Below are 21702 nucleotides of genomic sequence, written 5' to 3' on the forward strand. Positions count from 1 at the left end.
GTAAAACCTTTATAAATGCATATGCTTGGGATCGGAAAAAAATATTTATTTATCGAGATTATTAGTTTATCGATAAATGCATAAAATATTTATTTATCGATAAATAAATATTTATTATTTTAGAGAGTATTTTGCAGTATGTGTCATAAGAAAAAAAAAATATTTGAATTAAGAATTTCAAAAATTTAAATCTAGGAAACTAAAAAGTGTAGTCTTTGCATATTTATTATTTAAATCTAGGAAAGCTAAACGAATTTAGTGAAGTTTAATGTTTCTAATTGTATTCATGTATATAGAATATGAAAAGATTTTATGTTAACTATAAAAGGAAAAAGCTAGATATTTAAAAATTATAATCTAAATATAATGTCTTGTCATCATTTGAAAGGCGTACAAAAATCATCTTTAACCAATAGTTATTGGTTTAGTATTATTGACTGATTAAATATATATAAATTCTTGATGTATTCTAGTAATTATTACTTTATATTTTTTCTAGGCCTTTAATACTTTATTTTTAATTATTACCTAATGTATTTAGCGAAAATACTACTTTAATATAACTGGCCCAAGTCGAGACCGGAGAAAAATATTAATTTAGCGAGATTATTACTTTATCGAGGTTTTACTGTATACTGAATTTCCACGAGTCAAAATCAATTAGATTAGTAAATGGATGAGTTATTAACCCACTTAATTGGATGAATTATATTTTCATGATCTTTCATTACGAATGCCAGAGTATGACTGAACTGAGTTGCCGTGAACCATGATGTATTAGGATACATCACATTCCCAAAAACATCATAATTGAATGAAGAATTCAGTCCGCAGTTACTGCAAAGCACTTATATGATTAGGTAGTGAAATGAGCCAGCAATTTCATCACAGTTTTTCTCCATAACTGAATATGCATTTAAGTAAAATTCAAGAATATATTGCAAAATATAATAATAGCATGTCAAAACACAATTTTGGACAAATGAGGTTAAAAAAAAATTGTTTTATAGAATGGACGATTATACAAAGTTTGAACAGGTTAACACCTTAGTTTATTCAAATACAACTCAAGACATGGAAAAATCACCAGGAGAAGACAATTATAGCAATTATCAAGCAAACCCTCCAGCCAAATGGAGTTTCTTTTAATCTCTTTATTCAGCAGCGGTACACATGATACAGAATCTGTCATTCATCATATCTAACCTCTGGCAATCTGCAATAGTTCTAAATATTAAAAAGTACAAGAAGCTCAAAACCCGACTATCAGCAAGAAATGGGGAAAAGGAAATCCTAAGGTCACATCAGATTAGCTAACACAGAAATGTCTATATTACAACTATCCTATTGAGGCCACCATCTGTATATCTTGCAGCTAACTGTATAACTTCTCACTTGCATGTCTATACAGAGGACAACATGCAAATCAGAACAATTAAGAAGCTTGTATTGGTAGCAAATCTTTCGACTTAACTTGTAAATCAAGTATCACTGTCATCACCTTCAGACTTTTCTGCATCATCACCTTCAGGCTTTTCTGCATCATCATCACCTTCAGACTTTTCTGCATCATCACCTTCAGATTTTTCTGCATCCTCACCACCCTCAGGTTCATCCTCTTCTTCCTCTTCACTCATGCTATTTATTACTTCAGTGATTATAGCCTTTACCTCTGCTTTTCTGTGCATCAAATCCAGATCAAAGTGGCTACCTGTAATGAAGTGCCAAAACAAGGTTCAGAAATGAAAGATCAGAACAACAGAATTTAGAATAGCAGGTAGAAAGAGCATTTGAAAAAACACACCTAGTTGCCTGATAATATCAGATAAAGTTGCCTGCATTTTAAATAGTGCAAGAAACCTCATCAGTACGAAGCTCAAGCACTTCTCCAAAATAAAAATTGTACTATGACTTTTTCAATAGTAAAGACTTACAGTGTTAAAATCCACTTTTTTCAGAATAATTGCTACTACTGCATGCAATTCTTCTTTGCTGGGCTCTGCCTTGGCCTTCTTTACACTTTTCCCTTTTCCTGTTCCAAAAGGTTCAACTCAACAGTCAGAGAAGTGGAAGATACACAAAATTAATAAGAGAATCTGTTTAGAGAAATAACAGCCATTCTGTCAATCATAGAATACATATGAACATCAGATACTGGATGATCAGTGACATTAAAACATGCTCTCTAAATGACACATTGCAATACTAATTTTGAAAGGAGAAAGCCTGATCACTGACATTAAAATGTGTTCTCTGTGTAACACCTTAATACTCAGTTTGAGAAAAAGGAGAAAACCCATAGTGTATCCTAAAAATGTTACTCTTCACAACAATATCTCAAAAATTAAACCTGAAGAACTTTAGCTTCTCACAATAGACACACGTATTATTTTAATATTAACTGAAAAAGAATAAGTTACACACCTTTTTCAGAAACTTTAGACATAAACTTGCTTGATTGTTTCTTGCTTGAAGAATTTTCCTTCACAGATTCAGTTTCTTCTTTTTTACTCTTTTTTTCAGCTTTTTCTTTCTTGGGTTTAGATGTTGAATCAGCAGCAGAAGCACCTTTCTTGGAAGCTGAACTTGAAGGGGTAGATTTTGATGAACTTTTCAAGGACTTAGCAGGGCTGCCCTTTACTGTGGCCTTAGTCTTCTCTGCTGCTTTACTCCCCGAATCCTTCTTCACACTCTTCTTTGAATAAATCTTCTCACTAGACTTGTTTTTCTTTGGCTTCTCTTCCACTTCCTCTTCCTCTTGTTTCTCATCTTTCTCAGAACCACTCTCTTCCTGATCACTTCCTTCTTTAGGAGCTTCATCATCATTCTCAGAGTCATCTCCACTATCTGATGGTTGTTCATCATCAGCTTCTTCCTCAGTTTTTGCTGGCCGCTTGCGTTTTACCCCAACTTCAGATTCCTGATGCTTCTGCTTTGAACATGACAAAGAAGTCAGACACCTTTCAGTATCAGGATTATGACAGGCATTTGCAGATAAGTACCAGAAAAATAGTGATAAGAAGATAAAGAACTGTTGAAGCCCACTTAACCTAGCTTAACTACCCACATTACAAAACAGGAAAGGCAACAAAAAGAGATTTGACACCATGATAGCATCAAGGACAAGGATGAAGCTTTGGAAGCTCTATGAAGGTCATTAACAAGATCTCAAGTTAAGGAGTTGCAATTTAAGGTTGTTGGACTTCAATGGGGAATAAAGAAGTTAATTGTGGATGAAAAGCTCAAGACAAACAGAGATGAATTGGCTAACTAAATGTCACAACTATTTTATGGTTCAAATTGAAGTTGAAGAGGGGGTGGAATGGGGGTCAAACACCAGCCAATAGATGCCTTAAATATGTGTCTAAATCAGCACAAAAGAGAGGCTTAACTTGGCGCAAAAGCTAACAAGGAAGGCGCCTAAAAAATAAGGCACAAATCAAGGTGCTTTCCTTAATTTTATATGGCTAGTGTAGTTAGGATTCCAAAGTCGAATGTTCCTAATTCTTTTCTTAGTTTTTTCTGGAATTGTTTCCTAATTTATCAAGAACATCTTTACTGTTTTCCTAGTTAGTTAGTATTTATTTCTTTTTCTTTTTTCTAAAAATGCTGGACTTGCTTTTCATTGTTTAGGTTTTTGTTTCCTTGTTTCTTTACATTGTCTTGGCAGTGGTTTGGATGGTGAAAGGCAATAAAAGACAACAAGGGTCTGCCTTGCCCAATGCGGGAAATGAGGCGATTGCCTTTTTGAAGAGCGGCACCAATTAATACCAAAAAATTAAAATATTTAACTGCATATAAAATATCAATAACAATAACATATTGGCAAATATTTCAATTCAAAAATTGAAAATAGATAATAGATACTAAAAGTCTAGAACTAAACAAGGAAAAAACAAAACAAAAGTCCAAACAATGAGAAAAGAAACAGAGGTAGAATTACTCTAAAGTCTAAAGAAGAAGAAGAAGAAGAAGAAGAAGAAAGAAAGAAAAAAGAAAAAGAGGAAGAAGAAAAAAAGAAGAAAAGAAGAACTACGTATTGGTTGGACTTTGGAGTCACCGAAAAAGTCTGGTTGGTCGCCAGAGAAACCTAGTCACCAAAGAAGTCTAATCGAGTCGACTGGTTGGAGTCTCAATCTATAAGACTGCAATTCTGCAAATTTGAAAAGAAAACCCTAAAATTAACTTTTAACTTTTAAAACCCTAAATTAGTCGCCTTTTTTAAAGAAAATACAAAAGGTAACACCTTTGTCTCCATTGTCTCCTTTGAAGATTGCAACACCACAAAGTTAACAAGCAATAAAGGGTCGCCTCGCCTCACCTCTCGTCATTGGTGATGAGGCGATTGCCTTTCACAACACCTTGGCTACCCTTAGGCTATAAATAGGGGTGTCTTCTTTTGTTATTACATTCAAATTATTGTTTATATAATTAAGATGGTCTATTCTTGCACTTTTGTGGGTGGCTACTCTTGAATTTATTCTTCAACCTTCAAGAATCAACTTAAGGTGGTAAGTTTAAATATGTCAAATGTTATTACTTTTAGGTATTCCAAAAAGGCGATAACTCTTGGCTTAATGTGTTTTTCATCTAAGGGGGATCGGGATCCATAATCTATCACTTGGCGTTATTCTCTACTGAAGATAGATAGATTAAAGTTTAGGCTATTTGTTCTTGTCATGAGTTTATTTTCAAAATTTAGACCTATTTTTTTATGACTGGTGTCTGGACCAAAAAATTTAGACTTATCTTGAAGTTTTTTTGATTAATTCTTGAATTGCTTGATATGTTCTTGAATACAAGAAACTCTTTCTTGAATTCATCATATCTTTATTTTCAATTCTTTTTCGTGTCTAGTATTATTATTTATAGCTTCTGCATATTTCTTTAAGGTTCTTGATTATTTATTTTTTGAGTTCTTGTATCATAACACAATTGACAAGTTAAATCATCTCTCTAGTAATGAAGCTTTTAAACCAGAAACACAAGACAAGACAAACCAAAAAGAAAAAGCAAAGAGAGGACGCACATGCTAGTGTTATTAAAGACTCACTTATGGCTAGTACTTGTCAATTCTAATATCTATTAAAATCCTCAATACAAACTACAAGATAAAATGTTTCTTAATTAACTCCATGGTGGCACTAGTAAGCATGATCCTTAGCTAATATCTTGCTTCATTTCCATTCTTTATCAAAAGACATCTAGGTTCATTTAAATTGTTACCAGTTTGAAGCTCAGAGAAATTAAATGCAGAACGAAGTATCAGTAACACAAGTTCTAGCTACTCAAACATTGTCATCAGCTGATTGTTTTGAGTAGAGAAGGACAAGATTGAGCGTTAACCTTAACTGACTTATCCAAGGAGCCTGCACTTTTGCTAGCTGAGCCCTTTCTCTTTTGCTTCTTACCCTTCTAACATCAAAAAGAACATAAAAGTTACAACTTCATGATAATAAACAAATACTAATAGGCAAAAAAAGTTAAAGACAAAAGGCAACTCCTCAAAACTCAAGCTGTCAAGCACGGGAAGAAGCTTAGACTTAGTAAATTCAACTACATACCTGTTCTTTATCAGCAAGCAAGGAATCTGTTGTAGGATGAGGAGATTCCAGGAATTCCAATAATTTCTCCGAGAGCTCATCCTGAAAATTGATGCAAGTAGCATGACTGATCAGAAAAAAATAGTAAGACATATTAGCTGCAGTGGATTGCGCAGCCAATAACAGCACCCATTTGCAGAACATACCTTCTTTGCAGAAGTTCTGCTCACTGGAATATTGAGGACATCACAAAAATCCAGCAGCTTTTCCTTAACACACTTGTCCAACTTCTCTTTGGTTTTTCGCCTTTGCTTTTCCTGATTGACAAATAAAGCTAATCTGATTACACATTCAATTAAGGATTATTCAGGGACTTGATTACAACCATTTCCACATTTAAATAAGAAAGAAGGTGCAAGGACAATTGGAACACAATTCAAAGGAGATAGAAGCAAGATACCTCATTTTCAACCCAAACAAATCCTGAAAACTGTCCTATGTTTTTCTTCAAACTGTGTACCTGAAAAGGCATAACATCAAAGATATCATCAAGGCCCTACAACATTATAAGTGACACCAAGTCATATACACATACCGCCCCGCACACACACAATTCAAAAGAAACACATTTACAATTGAAGCAGCAAAATCAAGAGAAAGCATCTCAAGTTTTAAGGTTCAGGAGTTTGTAAGTAAGAAGATAATGATCACCTTCGATTTCTTCCCATAAAGAATGTTGTGAAGTATTTGCAGGTTATCATCGGGTTTTCTCTTGGATAGTTTATAAGCCACTGAAAATTTCAATATTGGAGGTGTCAAGAGACGGAAATAGTTTGTATCAAGATTCAATACCATGCAACTATAATTAAGTAGATCTTAGCATCAGAATCATAACAGATAGCAACTTTTTGATAAGATTTACATTTTTATTCATGCAAGTGAACACAGCTTTGCTTGAACATGGTTCTTTGTGGTCCCTGTAATTTATATTTATGCATTTCATATGGCACACTTACTATATTGAATGTTCTAAAATGTTGAAACTATTCCCTTTTTTATACAACTTCCATATTTTCTCCCACTATTACTAATATAATATGCAGATCAAATTAAAATCTTAAACTCTATGTCAAATGTCAAATTAAAACCAGAGTATATCAACCAATTTACAACGTAAATAATATTCATCAAGTAATGACAAAAAAAAAATCTTGCCTTACAGGGATCCACTTGATTTAACTTAACACTAAACCATAAACAAAGTCTAACCCCAGAAGAGGGAAAACAAGGTTACTTAGCAGTAGTGAAATCATACCATTTGGTATATCCTTCAACTGAGTACCACTACCCTGCGTTTAAAAAACACTAATTCATATCATTACAGTAATTGTAAACGAGACATTTAGAAGTCATTTAGAAGTGACTGAAGAAACATCTCCTCGAATTTGATCTCAGTGAAAAATGAAAAATTGGAGCGTCCAGAATGATACCTTCCTAATTGACAATGGCTTAGGTGTGGAAGCTCTAGCATCTGAAGACTCAGAGTAGCGCTCCACAGTTTTCCTTTCCCTAGTCGGTCTTGAGATTGGTGTCACAGGCTCTTCCGTACTCTCACCTTTGCTTTTGCCCTTCTTGACTGGTTTTTCTTCTTCCTTTTCCTCCTCTTCTGATTCTTCTTTCTCCTCCTCTGATTCCGCGTCTTTTTCGTCAACTTGCATTTCTTCTACTTCCTCTACTTCAGTTTTCGTTTTCTCTTCTTCTTGTCCTTGTGCGGAAGATTCCTCTTCCTTTTCCTTTGCTTCTTGCTCCTCAATCACCTCCTCTGGTTTCTTGTCATCTAGGGTTTCTTTCTCGGACGTCATAGAAGAAAAAGAATACTACTACTCCACAGCAGCAAAACGAGTTGTAAAACCCTAGCTGGGGATTTTGGTTTGGGGGAGAACTGAAAAGAGAGAAGTTTGAAGTTGCAGATCTAGAATTGAAATGTTAAGGGGGGAAAGGCGGGCGCCATTTGGAATTGGAGAAGCTAAAAATACAGTTCAGAAAGCTCCCAATTTTCTAAATATTGGGAATTCCCGGTTATGAAACGGTAATTCCCCGCCTAACCCTTTTGCTTTTGGGGCTTTAATGGGCTACGCTAGAGTACACATCATGTTCATGCATAAAAAATAAATGAAAAATTACTAAAAAATACTTTTTAATAAATAATTATTTATTTTAGCGATATTTTTTATTTATTATCATTTATAGTAATATTATGATATGTCTACTATGTATTAAAAGTGAATTATGCATGCAATACAAAATGTATTATAATTGTTTTAAAATATATTATGTTTGTCTGGTAAAAAAATTGACACAATGTATTATAAGTGTATTAAATTATGTGATAAATAAATTATCCATGAATAAAATTTGTATTATATGAGTTTTATAAATTATTCTCGCTAATATGTATTAAAATTGTATTATAAGTGTTCAGTGAAAAAAATATATTATTGCTACAAATGGTAAATATTTTCTTAATGTGGTACATTTATGTAAATTTTCCAAAAATAAAACTATTACAAGTAGAAACAAATTCAAATCTACCTTCTTCAACTAGAGTGATTGTATACTTATTTTACATGAATCAGATTAATATGAAAGAGTTAGATGGCATTCAAAGATTCATATATGTTGGAACCTCGTGCATTTTTAAGAATATGATTTTGATCTTAAATCATTTCTATATTTGATATAAATTGTTCATTGTTTTATGAAATAAAAATTAATATTAAAGCAAAAGTGACAAGAATAAGAGAGATGGAGGATTCTTTTGTTCTTGTTTTTCTTCATCCGTATCTCTCTTGATAAAAATAAAGGTTATTTATAGCGTAACTTAATCAAACAATATTGTTGTTTGGCCACCAGGAAGTAAAATGAATGGGTTTCATCTTACATGGGGGTCTATATTTTTGTTTTATAACATTTCTCTTTAAATATTCATGTAAAGAAAAATTATAGTGAAGGAACAAGTATATATAGTTATTCTTAATACGTTTTGCTTGTTGCCTTATTAAAAAACTTATCAAAAAAAACTAGTGGAATAAAATATTGGTTAAGAAAAAAATAGTACATTGCGTATTTTACTCCCTTTAATGAAGATCATGATTCAGATGGTTAAGTCTTCGTATTTTAATCCTGTGGTACTGTCTTCTCAAGAGTTGAAGTGGGTAAGGATTTGGTCAACAAATCTGTTGGATAATCACTTGAATGGATTTATTGTATATAATATCACCATTTTTTTGGATATTATGTGTGAAGAATCATTTAGCGAAATGTGTTTCGTTCCATCTCCATTTATATAGCCTCATTTTACTTGGGCTATGAATATAAAATTGTCTTCAAATAGGATTGTGGGTGTCTTGATATCACACTTCAGGCTACATCTTTCTTTAATTAAATGTATTACCAACCTCAACCATAAATATTTTCTACTTGCTTCGTGAATAGTTATTATCTCACCAAAATTTGAAGAAATAACAACAATAGATTGTTTCGTAGATCGCCATGATATAGTAGTATCTCCATATGTGAATTAATAGTCTGTTTTTTATTAAGTTTTATGTGGGTCAGATAAATAACTTGCATTTGCATGACCAACACGATCCAAACTATCTTTGCTAGTATGAAACAGACTCATATCAATGTTCCTCTTTAGATATCGCTTTGTATGTATAACTCTATTCCAATGACTTCGTGTAGGAAAAGAACTATATCTTACTAACAGATTTACAAAAAATGTTATGTCATATCTTGTAGCATTAACAAGATACACAAGTGCATCAATTTCATTAAAATATGGTACTTCATGATCAAGAGGTTTTTCGTTCTCTTCTTGAGGTCGGAACAAATTATTACTTACCTCGAGTGATGGAATAATTATTGGAGTACTTAATGGATGTGCCTTGTCCATGTAAAATTATTTTAATTTTTCTTTTTTGATATAACAGATTGATGGATGAAAATCATGACCGTTAAATATTTAATTTGCAAAACAAGACAAAATTTTATCTTTTAAAGATTTTTCATCTTAAATTATTTCTTTAGATATTCATTTGCCCTTTGGACATCTTCTAAAATTTCAATGAGATTTGTGCCATCAATACAAACAACAAGTATAACAATCTGAGTTGTTTTCTTAATAAAAAATACAAAATTAAATGACATTATTTAAACAACCTAATTTCATCAAGTACTCACTGAGACGATTATACCATATGCACCCTGATTATTTTAAGTCGTATAATATTTTTGTAATCTAATTGGGTACATTTTTGAGATTTTAAACTATATGCTACAAACATTTTAAATTATTTTGAGATATTCATATAAATTTCATTATCAAGTAAGCCATAAAGATAAGTTATAACCACTTAGGTGTATTTCAAAATATTCATGTACAGCTAAATTGCTGAAATATCGAAAAGTTATCACATTCATAATTGATAAATATGTTCATAGTCGACATCGGGTCTTTGAGATAATCTTCACTATTTTGCATAATGTTATGTACAGTGTTAGATGCAAATACACCGTAATTTTCAATCGATATAGGTTTATCTTATCTTTAATAGGACTTATTGATAGTTCTTTATTCACTTGATGTCACGATCCCAACCCACCGTCACTGGCACCCACACTAACCCTCTGGTGTGAGAACCATTTTTATAGCCTAAGCTAACAAAACTTGTGAGATATAAGAATTTAAAGATTGTGGAAGCAGGTTTAATCAATAAATAAATATTGAGTTCTCATAAACTCAAAAACCATCTAGTTAACAAACTTAATTCATGTGGAAACAGTTTTGGAACTGAAATTTGTTGTACCAAAACTCTAATACCAACAAGTTTAAAAAGGGAGTGCAACTCCCAACAGAAAATCATTAACAATTAAACCATTGTCTGAACGTCTAAGCCCTGAAAAAAGGACCAGAACAAAAGAAAAAGTCCATGGCAGCATGAAGGAATAACTCACCATTGGACTCGAACACAATCACTCCTCTAGGCGAGGTCTCTCCACAGCTGACTGAATATGCCCTCTACTCAACAAAGACAGAGCAAGTATAGTATTAGTACACAAAATCAACAGTGTACCAGTAGGATCACGCGGCTAGCCAGTAAGCGGATCATGGATAAGTAAACTCAACATAATAAGCATATATAGAATAACATAACCATTTTCACCTAAATCCTACTCAATAAGATCACAGTTCGTCAATTCCAATATTATGCAATTTCGCATAAGGTTCCTCTCATGGGACCTGCAAACACTTAACTTGTGTTAGAACGTGACACCTGATTCAAGGTTTGTGTCAGAACGTAACACCCGATCCAATTCATGTGTCGAAACATGACACTCGATCCCAACATATAAAACAACCACAATTACATTCAGTATTTAACATTATGTCACCAAGAACATGTTTATCACAAAATAAGCCAATAATTGATCATTTCACATATTCGATGATGTACTTCCCTATTCATATACACACATGCATATCATGAAGCAATTTAACAAGTACATGAAACACATATGGGAAACAAAACCATCATCTACCTCAAATTCGAGCTTCAACCACTCTAAGATGCAAAAGCTTTCCCTTTTTGAGTTCGTTCCGTTTGTTCTTGGTTTAAAAACAACAAATACATACAAATAATCAATATAATGATCTACCTTAGTCGAATTATAGTATAATTCCCCTCTTAGACCAACTCATGATCCTAAACCCCACCTAGGGTTGATTTCCAACATTACCCACAGGCCAAAAACCTCCCACAATAACTACCCATCTTAGTTTATGGGTCTTAGGAATCGAATGATGAGTTTAAGGTAGATATCTTACCTTAAGCTTGGAAATCCATGGAAAAATGATAAAAATCGGCCTGGATCGCCTCCTAACATCTTCAGAACAGTTTTTGCGAAAAATACCATTCTGGGTCTTTCCCCGTCTTTAAGTCGCGACAGTCCCGCCACTACGGGACCATTCTATTCTAGTGGAAATAATCCCGCTCTGGTGGAATAGACGAAGATAGTGAGCTTAGGACTTGAGTTCCAAACTCCAATGTTACAACACACTCCCATCCCATGACATCTTAAATCACATCTTTCACGCCAAGTCCAATTTACTCACCTGAAGGCGATTCTGTAAAGCCATAAATGCTCCATATCATTTTGGCTATCAGCTAACTAAATCAGATGACTGAATCGATCCTCCACCTATCACCAGGTCACCCCAGACCTCCCCTGACTCAGAATTCATCCAAGTCTGACTTAGGCTCAAATTTTCTGAAGTTACTACCCGAAATTTTCTGGCCCAAATTCCTTCTCAATTGGCCTATTCATAACGACGGGAACAGGTCGTTACACTTGAGTTTCGAGTTAATTGATTTCTTCAAAAATATCATGATTAATTAAACTTTGAATCTTTTTATGATATTTTTATGGTATCATTTTGATCCTTTTTCGCATTTTTTAAGGATTTTTATTCTTTGAATTTAATTGTCTACGACGCTTCAGACGTGTATGAGATTCAGAAGCTATAACACATGTATATGGTCCCGTTGGAATATCAATTCAGATAGACTCATTTTCTACATGAATATGTTACTTACTTATTCTTTTCAGATTAGTAAATGCATTTGACAATTGATTTACTATTTTCTATAAATGAATGATCTTCTGGACCTTTTGTTCACATATAGAGAAACCTGGATCGAAATGAGATTATGATTAAAAAAATCATGCAAATTCTCTTTTAAGTTTTGTTTTCTCTCTTCATAATTGCGAAAAAAATTGTCCTATCAAATCGACAATCTGCAAATCTTGTAGTGAATAAATCTCAACGAATTATGGATGGTAATCAAATCCAAAGAGGTCATTTTAGCGCGCTTTGATGTTGCTATTAACACATATATAACATATTCAAAATTTTGTAAATGAGTGATATTTGATTCATGATCAAAAATTAATTATGACGGAAAGTATTTATTATAATGAATCGGTTTGAGACGAACAAGTGATGCTACATGTAAGATAGTATAACTCCAAACGGTAGTGAAAAACTTTATTTTTATAACTAACGATTTTGCTATCAATTGTTGGCGCTTAATAAATGACTCAACAGAGACATTTTGGGTATGAAGATAAACTACATGATGTTCAAATTTTTATCCTAATCAATAAGCAATAATCATTGAAAGCTTGAGGTGTAAATTCTCCAACATTATCAATGTGAATAGACTAAATGGGATAATCTGAAAATTGTCCTCTAATCATATAATTAATTTTTATCAATAACTTTGAAAATGTTGGATTGCGAGATGAACACCATAAAATATCTAAACAACCAACTAGATGGGTGAGTAGGTCCACATATATTTTCATGTATATGCTCTTAAAAATAGGGGATTCAATGTTAATCTTCATTGGTGATGACCTAGTGATTATTTTGCTTTATCAACAAGTAACACGTGAAATTTATCACTTGTAAGAATATTCATGTTCTTTAATGGACATCCATTTGAATCTTTAATGATTTGTCTCATCTTTATTGATCCAGAATGACCTATTCGATCATGCCAAAGTACGCAAATATTTAAATCGATAAACTTCTGATTTAAGATAGAGTGTGTTTTAATTGTGCTTATTTTTGCATAACATAAGCCCAAAAAATAAAATTGACAATTTCTCTAATACATATTATATGTATCCACTACATGAACCTTAATAATAGTGATGAAATGAGTTATTTCTCGTTGTTATTACCAAAATAGTGTAGTAATAAATTAAATAATTCATATGTGCAAATTATGCAAGTGTCGGATAAAATTAAGGAAAAAAATATGAATAAGAAGAATTTAGGAAGAGCAACAACAATACATGTCTAAAATTGGTTAATACTGGCTAAATTTCTAATATTTTTTTAAAATTCAGCTATGTCTTAAATAATGTCAAAATAAACAATTAATTAATGCCATACTTTAATCAATAGCAGTGAAAATGCCTTTATAACAATGTTAACAATAATAACTCATTTTTTTATTGCATTTGATTAGGTTTGTATCTTACGATTGTCTTTTGTTGGTAATCTTTTTTTTGTTATTTATTTTATGCTTATTGCATTTTAATTTTTGTGAAAAATTTAATATCCCATGTATAACAAATTTTGCGTCTAAAACTAATAAAGACTAGAAAATAATAACATTTTATTTTAGACATCAGAATCTTTGAAGTTTCTTAGTTGTTTTTTTTTCAAACATAAAAAGGTCAAGACATTTTCATCTTTATGATGATTAATAAATTTTGATCAACTTGATCTTGATTTAAATTTAATGAGTTGAAGTTTGATCCTGAATTATAATTTTGAAACTAGATCGAATTTTACTTATTCGCATAGAGTATTTTTATGATTGTCATTAGTAGTAATTATTTCACGAACAAGTCTTTGATCCTGAAAACAGTGATATTTTATTTGCTTTTGTTTTTGACCTTTCAATAGTTGAAATTTCAGGAGAAATGCTTAAATACTCATAACTCACACACAAAAAATATATATATAGCATGTTAAGCTCTCTCTTGATTCTTGTTATAGATCATGATATCTTTTGGGTGATGAGGTGATGGGAAATCCTACTTTTGTAGTGAAAGGAATAATTTGTGATGAAGATAATTTTTTTTATCTAATTTAATTGATCGACTTAATTTTCTGCTCAATCATGTTAAAATAGTAATATGCCAAATTTGATTGACTATAACATATTATTTGTATACGTGATATATTTTCATTCGTAATTTGAATTTGACTTAATAAATGACATGATTTTATTTAATTCGATGTTCCACGTCACTAATCAGATGATATGAATTTAATTTATATTCGATATACTATAAAATAATTTACTTAAATAAATTATAAAATGCATGTTAGAATACGAATAATTAAGGATCAATCATAATCGTTTAAAAAATATATCAAAAAAATCTATTCATCTTAATTGTTAAATTTAAGATTGGATGGATTTATTATACTATTTAAAGGGTGATAAGGGGTATTATTTTTCAATTCCAAAAAAATAAAGGGATTTAGTGAAATCAACTCTTATTCCAATAGTATTTGATATTTCGTATTGAAGTGCGCATAGTGAATAGTGATAATGATCCTGATTTAATTAGGAAATTAAGTCTATATTGTTATTCTAAAAGGATCTCTTACAATTTTTTATTATAAGAAAAATAATTAATCAAAAAGTGTAATATTAGAAAGATCCATATGGTTATATTTAATTAATTTATATTAATAATAAATAATTTAAATAAATATTATTACAACAAAATTAAAATAAGAGAAAAACATAATATTAAAAATCGCAAAAAATTGGTGTTGCGAAATCATATTTAAAGGGAGTTATTTGAAAATATTTTATATTATATTTATTCTAGCAATTAAATATTGATGTTAATAGTGTTTAAACTATTTTTTGAATTTAAAATTCAATGCAATTTAAATATCTTTACCTCTTTGATTTAAAATGTTAAAAATGATTTAAAATAAATAAATTAGTGTGTTGCTCCAATGCGAGTATAAAAGAAGTATGATTAAACTAGTAGTAATAATTTTTAAAATTATGATTATATTTTAAACGGAAAAGACCAAATATATCCTTCAACTATTATTTGCTCTCAAAACTATCCCTTCCGTCTAATATTGGATCACTTCTACCCTTCTTTTTAACGGAATAAGATATGGCATCCAATGTGTACATTCAAATGCCACATAGACGTCCACCTAAGCATACTCGCCTCACCCATTGAAAATCCAACCTTCCTTAATAACCCTAATTTCATGCTTACTCCATTTCTTACCCCATTTCTTCAAAGAGGCTTTTTTCACCTTTGAGCAAAATTTTAGAGATTAAAACATTAATTAAGACTTGTAAATTTACTGACAAACATATAGAGTAAAATACAAAGTTTTCCACTAAACCCCATCTTAACTCAAATGATTTTGAATATACCAAATAGTCAATTATAAACTTGGACCCAATCCCAAATTAGTTCTATACAAATTAAAAGAATACCGACGATGTATCGTTGGTAAAACTTGGGCTGAAATGGTGTTATATGTCATGCCTCAAGATAGTACCCTAGGCGTGACCGACACTCGGAGACCATCGCTGGCCTCAAGTGAACCACTTGGTCTGAGCACTCAGCGAAAGACTTAACTCAATAAATAATTAACTTAAGTAGGCATTTAGAAACATCATTATCAATTAATAAATAAATAATAGATTAAAATACTCAAAGTATAATGTAACTCAATGCCATAAACTCAATAATAAAATTATGATTTAAAAACAGACTCTGAAAGAATCCTTCTACTCAACTCTACTTTGTCTATGAAGACTCTATCAACTATTCAGAAAGTGCCGAGACAAGCTCACGGCTACCTTAAAAGGAACTACTCAAAGCGATGAATGAAATAAATATGATTTCTCCGAAAGATGATCTCTAGTACCTGTATTTGTATCATAAAATGATGCACGCCAAACGGCATCAATGCATGGAATGTACGAGTATGTAAAATAACTAAAAGAAAACTTACTCAAAGATACTCAACTCAACTTAACTCATCTCATATGACTCAACTATGAAAATGGCTCAACTCAATAAAAAATGTAATAAAATAATGCAATGCTTTAAATGATATGCAATGATAAATGCAACGTAGTGTATAAAAATATAATATTTTACTCTTGGGGAGTTTCTCTAACTGACTGTCACGGCCCAATTCTTTAGGTCATGATGACACCTACTATAACCCACCATTAGGTAAGCTAACTCGTCAACCCGAAACTTCAAGTAATGGGTTTGAGGCAGAAACTAAACAAGAGTGGCGAATTATAAAAATAAGCAGAAAGAATAAGCAAAAGTAAACCAAAACATGATATAAATAACTAATGATCCCTCCCAGAACCTGGAAGTCACAAGTACAAAGCTGCTATAAAATAAAAGACGAGTACAAGTCGCAAAAGTAGACCAGAAGTATATACAACAACTGGCTAGTCTCAAAAGGCAAAAGACGGGTCATCCATACTGAAGGAGACAGATATGATCCAGAAATGACCCTAGTCTCCGAAGCTGACTGCAACAGGCTCGATCTATCTAGGGCGGTAGCTGGTGCTCGGTCTTGCATCACAAAAGTAGATGCAGAGTATAGTATAAGTACCAAGACAAAAGGTACCTAGTAGCATCATAAGCCAATTGAGCAGAAAAAGGTGAAAATAATATGAAAAATAAGAATAAGCCTAAATAGGAATCATTATAACCATCTAAAGTGAAAATAGTACTATCTACGAGGGCCATAACTAACTATACCCAACTAAGCCCCCATAAGCCCGTCGAGTACACAGAATAACTACAACTACCAAGGCTAGGAACCAAGAATCTACGAGGTCAGGAACCGAAGAACTGTATCCTTTCCAAATCCAGAATCTCCAAGAGTCAACGAACTAGGGGTGCCTTAGGGGTTGAGGCCGGGACTAGCACTCATATGCTAGCCCAAATGTCCAACATGACCAAGGTCGGGATTGGGTACCCGAATGCTTACCATAATACATTAGTGCAGTCGAGGCCGGGATTGGGTATCCAGATGCTCGCCGAAACACATCGATATGATCGAGGCCAGGATTGGGTATCCGGATGCTCATCATACTAGCAAGCGGCAGAGGCCGGGTGCCCAAATTCTCTCCGATAATTATGAACGGAGGCCGGGACTAGGTACACGGATGCTCACAGATAATTCATCCCCTGGTACCGAATATTCTCCTTTCCAACTAGACAACAACAGTATCGAGAATCTCCTCCCCAATGTGTCAACTCATATGCCGCCAAAACTTGAATCGGAGCCGAAGCCAAATGATCAATAAATCTAGTATTGCTGACGTATCTCGAAAGCTATGACTATGCCGATTGATGGATGAGGGTGTTTTTAAGAGGAAGGGTATCGCTTAGCTAAGGCCAAACTACCAGGCACTAGACCACTACCCCATTCTACAAGATCTAAGTCCACCGGAGCGACGCCGAGGTATCTAAAGCAAATTTACATCCTATACTAAGGCCAACATACTCCACAGTATCAACAACATACTCATTCAACTCTCCTTACAATACTAACAAAATAACGACAAGATACATGTACTTCCAAATATCTGTAAAACCCAATAAAAAGCCTAAAGAATAATTTCTAACACCTAAGATATACAATTAAACTACCCAACCCAAATTCCAACTATTTCAACATGCTTTCATACATTCCAGCTCAATCTAAAGAAAGATAAACCGTAGTCTACCTGTAGGCTAAACACGCAAGCTCCAAATCACTGTGCCAGAGTTTTTTTCTTTCGAGCATCCTTGAATGCTGCCATGCTGTCAAAAATAGAATAACAACATCGTTACGGTCGTTTAGACACTAAGTTCATAATTTTCAGAGACGGACCAATTTTGGGGTCTAAAACGGGAAATATGGGACCCGCATCCGAAATTCCATATTTGAGCCCCAAAATAGGTTTTAAATGTCTCTCCACGCTCACAAATCAAAAATATAACACAATTCGGGGTGGGAAACTATGCGGGACAAGCATGCAACCATAATTCGCCGAATTCGAATAAAAAGGCAAAATTGACAGCTTTTTGATCAGTGAATTCTGAAAATCTCTTGAATTTAGACCCTTTAATCGCCAAAATTAGATTTATATAGGCCAAGAAATAAATTCTCAAAGTTATTCAAAAATTAACTCCGAAAATGGACATCGCAACTACTAGAATCAAGATTTTACCTCAATCGAATGCCCCAAATTAGTTTTGAGCTTTCCAATGCGTTCTTCTAAAAAAATATCACAAATTTGTCTTTTTAATCAACCAATTTGGAGCTTTATAGCCCAAGATAAAGTGTTTTAAAGTTGAGACAAAAATCCCAATTAAGGGTTGCTTGCACCAAATTTTCTGCAATACAAATTCTAAAATCTCCGACGGGGTACTCGGGATTCATTCGGAACCCGATAAAAATAAATTAGATATTCTACTCCACTAAATTTGATGTTCCGGACTCAATGGTACATTCAGAATTTCCATACGAGATAATTTTAATTAAAAAAATGGGTCCCACACCCAAGTGCCATTTTAAGCCACAATCCACAACGGGCCTCAAGATTAGATCGAAAGCCTCGAAAAATGAACGAAGGATCGTTCTAGACCAAAATCAATATTTCAGAACAAACTGTGCTGTCAGAATTTTCATCCGAGTGTGTTTTTCAAGAATGTTGACCAAAGTTAACCATAGGCTAACTTTCAACGTCAAAAGCGGCAAATGACCCCAAACTCGTATTGATTGCCTCAATAGTCATGCCAACTATGCTACTAACCGAATTTGTCCATTCCGGAGTTGATAGAACTATCATAATTTGAATTTGAGGTTTCCTTGATCCGAAACTCGAAAAGTCACAACTAAATCAACTCAGGCATTCAAAATACCAAAATGGGTTCGGGACCTTTAAAAATTCAGCCAGCACTTCTTCTAGATCAAAAGTCATCCCCTGAATCCAATGGAGCCGTCGGAATTCTATTCTGAGCATCGGAGCTTTAAAAGTTGTCCAAAGTCAAATCTTGGCCTAAAATCCTCAAATTCTCAACTCAAGACCTCAAATCTTGGTTACAACTCCAAAATTGATTCCGTGAACTCTTCTAGGCCAATTTTGACATTCTGGAGCTGCTGGAATCAATGTAATTCCGTTCTAAGACCCTTAGCTCTGGTTGGCCCCAAATACTATTTTTGAACACTTAAAGCTTATGAAAATCAAAATTTTCAAAAACTTAACTTTTCTTAGGTTTTTCTAAAAATCAACACTCGGTACCAATCAGAAATGACTCGGGATAACTAAAGGGGGAGGTAAAATGATCATTTTATAAAATTTCTAAAAATGACCTTCAGGGTCATTACACTGACAACCATCACTTATGAGCTAGTGATGATACAACAAGGCAATGTCGTTGACAAATTCATCCAATATCTTGCTAGGATAAATGACATCACATCTCTGGATCCACAATCAATCAAAGTCCATTATTTTAGGACTTAAGAGGCATGGCCTTTATTCTACGCTGACTACGTAGTTTATGGGCTCACCCCATATCGTTGCTCAATACTGCTCTCAAAATACTTTATTATGCTCATATACATCAAGTGAGAAAAAATACTAAGAATACTCATTTAGTCTCTTTTGGACTTTTAATTTAAACGTCAATCTCATATCAAAACATCATCATCACCGCTTCATTAATCATTACATTTTTTACAAACAAATATCATTTTCATCGTAATCAAAACATCTTGCTCAAAATCTTCAACTTCTTTTAACTCATCTTTTCTCTTTAAAATAGGTATAATCTCATCTCAGTGAATGCATTTAAAATAAAAATATAAATTTAACTTCTTAACTCAATCTCAAAATAGATATTTTAATGTAATAATGCTCAACTCGTTTATACTCAAAATACTCACGCTCAAATTAATAATTAAGAGATATCTCAAACTCATCCTCGAAATAATAAGTAAGAGACTTCTCAAACTCAACTCATTCTCATTCAAAAACTTTCACAAATCATGTTTTAAAAACTCTATCGCTGCATAATATAAAAAAAATAGAATCTCAATTTGGGTTCGTGTGAAAGAAGACATGAATGTATATACTTCAGATACTCAACTCAAGGACATCATCAATACATATGAATTTATATACAAAAACACAATAGAAATTATAGATAACTTAGAAACTCAATTTACGGAACCTCAAAACTCATTCAAGTCACCTCAATGAAGATGTAGGGCACGAGGACAAACTTAGTCCAATGTCGTGATTAGCCTTACATACCTGAAATCCAAAGCTTTACTTAGAGATGAAAAACTCAATGAACAATCTTGAACCCCTAGTCTTTTCTCCTCGCCTGAGCGTTTTGTGTACTATCTGGAGTATATGAATCACCGGAATAGTATTTCTACACTACTAAAAATTGAAACTATATTTGAGAACGAGTAAAGAGGTGTATAGAGAGAAGAGTTGCTTGAAAAAACTTGATGAACAAAATGAGGGGAAAAGGTGGATATTTATAAATGTTAGGGAGAGATCTAACAATAAATAAAATAATTACAAAGAATGATCTTGAAAATTCAATGGAGGATTGTGATATCATGGGTGATGTCAAATGGAGGACTATTGATGTCATGAGTGATGTTAAATAGATCTAGATCTTCCATGGTTGGTGAGATGAATCTTCTTATTACAGAATACCCTTCTTCGGAGCTACGTTTGAACAAGATAACTTCCTAATTAGAATTTGGTGTCTTCTTGTAGCTCTAGAAGTCTCCTTTCATGTCGTTCAAGAATTAACTGAATTGGATCATTCTACAGCGAGATATGATTTTTCTTCTACAAACACTCTATTTCGTCACAACAATAGATTTTGTAAAAATTAATTTATTTGATCTACTTAGCCTCCGAATCGTAATCTATGGTTTCATGAAAGTTGTAGAGAATGATGCCAGGGTTCTTCACCAACTTGAATCACCTAGTTTGGACCATCCTATGAAAAGTTATACGCAAAATACAGAATATTATCATTTTCATCGAGAATTGGAACACCATATACAATGATTTAGGGGGTGTTACATTATAATTTACACATTGGATGACACATTTTATTCCGTTAAGAGAAAGGCTAGAAGTGATCCAATAGTTAGACGAAAGGGATAATTTTGAGCTCAAAAATAATTGAAGGGTATATTTAATTTATATCGAATAATTGAGGATAGTTTTGACCCTTTTTCATATTTTAAATAACAACACTAAAATGATTTTAATGCGAATTTATGAATGTGGTATTGTTAGGCACACATTGAAGAGAATTTATTTATGAAATGGGCTACATGAATGTAACATTTTGGATTCATTTTTGTTACATTCATTAGCAAAATCATTTATGTATATGGGTCTAAAAAATATTTGAAAGTGGCTTAATGGACATTTAAGTGCGTTGGGAATTATGAGTTTCGTGCTCAAAT

The 21702-nt window shown here is 32.8% G+C and overlaps 1 protein-coding gene across 2 annotated transcripts; it reads right to left on the reverse strand.

Annotated features, from left to right (window-relative positions):
• Positions 1 to 1109: 1109 nt before the first annotated feature.
• Positions 1110 to 7638, reverse strand: LOC129894391 (DEK domain-containing chromatin-associated protein 1-like). 2 transcript variants are annotated; one of them, XM_055970064.1, is made up of 11 exons: positions 7034 to 7638; positions 6859 to 6892; positions 6255 to 6334; positions 6004 to 6063; positions 5750 to 5860; positions 5565 to 5645; positions 5347 to 5412; positions 2425 to 2929; positions 1935 to 2032; positions 1805 to 1835; positions 1110 to 1711 (listed from the first exon to the last, which is right to left on the reverse strand). In XM_055970064.1, the coding sequence occupies exons 1-11, from the start codon at positions 7403 to 7405 to the stop codon at positions 1482 to 1484; spliced, it is 1668 nt and encodes a 555-aa protein (XP_055826039.1). In that variant the 5' UTR covers positions 7406 to 7638; the 3' UTR covers positions 1110 to 1481. The 2 variants fall into 2 exon arrangements, with proteins under 2 accessions (XP_055826039.1, XP_055826038.1); XM_055970063.1 differs by having other exon boundaries at positions 5347 to 5415; positions 7034 to 7637.
• Between the last annotated feature and the right edge of the window lie 14064 nt (positions 7639 to 21702).

This window comes from Solanum dulcamara, chromosome 7, assembly GCF_947179165.1.
Source record: "Solanum dulcamara chromosome 7, daSolDulc1.2, whole genome shotgun sequence".
Classification (NCBI taxonomy): domain Eukaryota; kingdom Viridiplantae; phylum Streptophyta; class Magnoliopsida; order Solanales; family Solanaceae; genus Solanum; species Solanum dulcamara.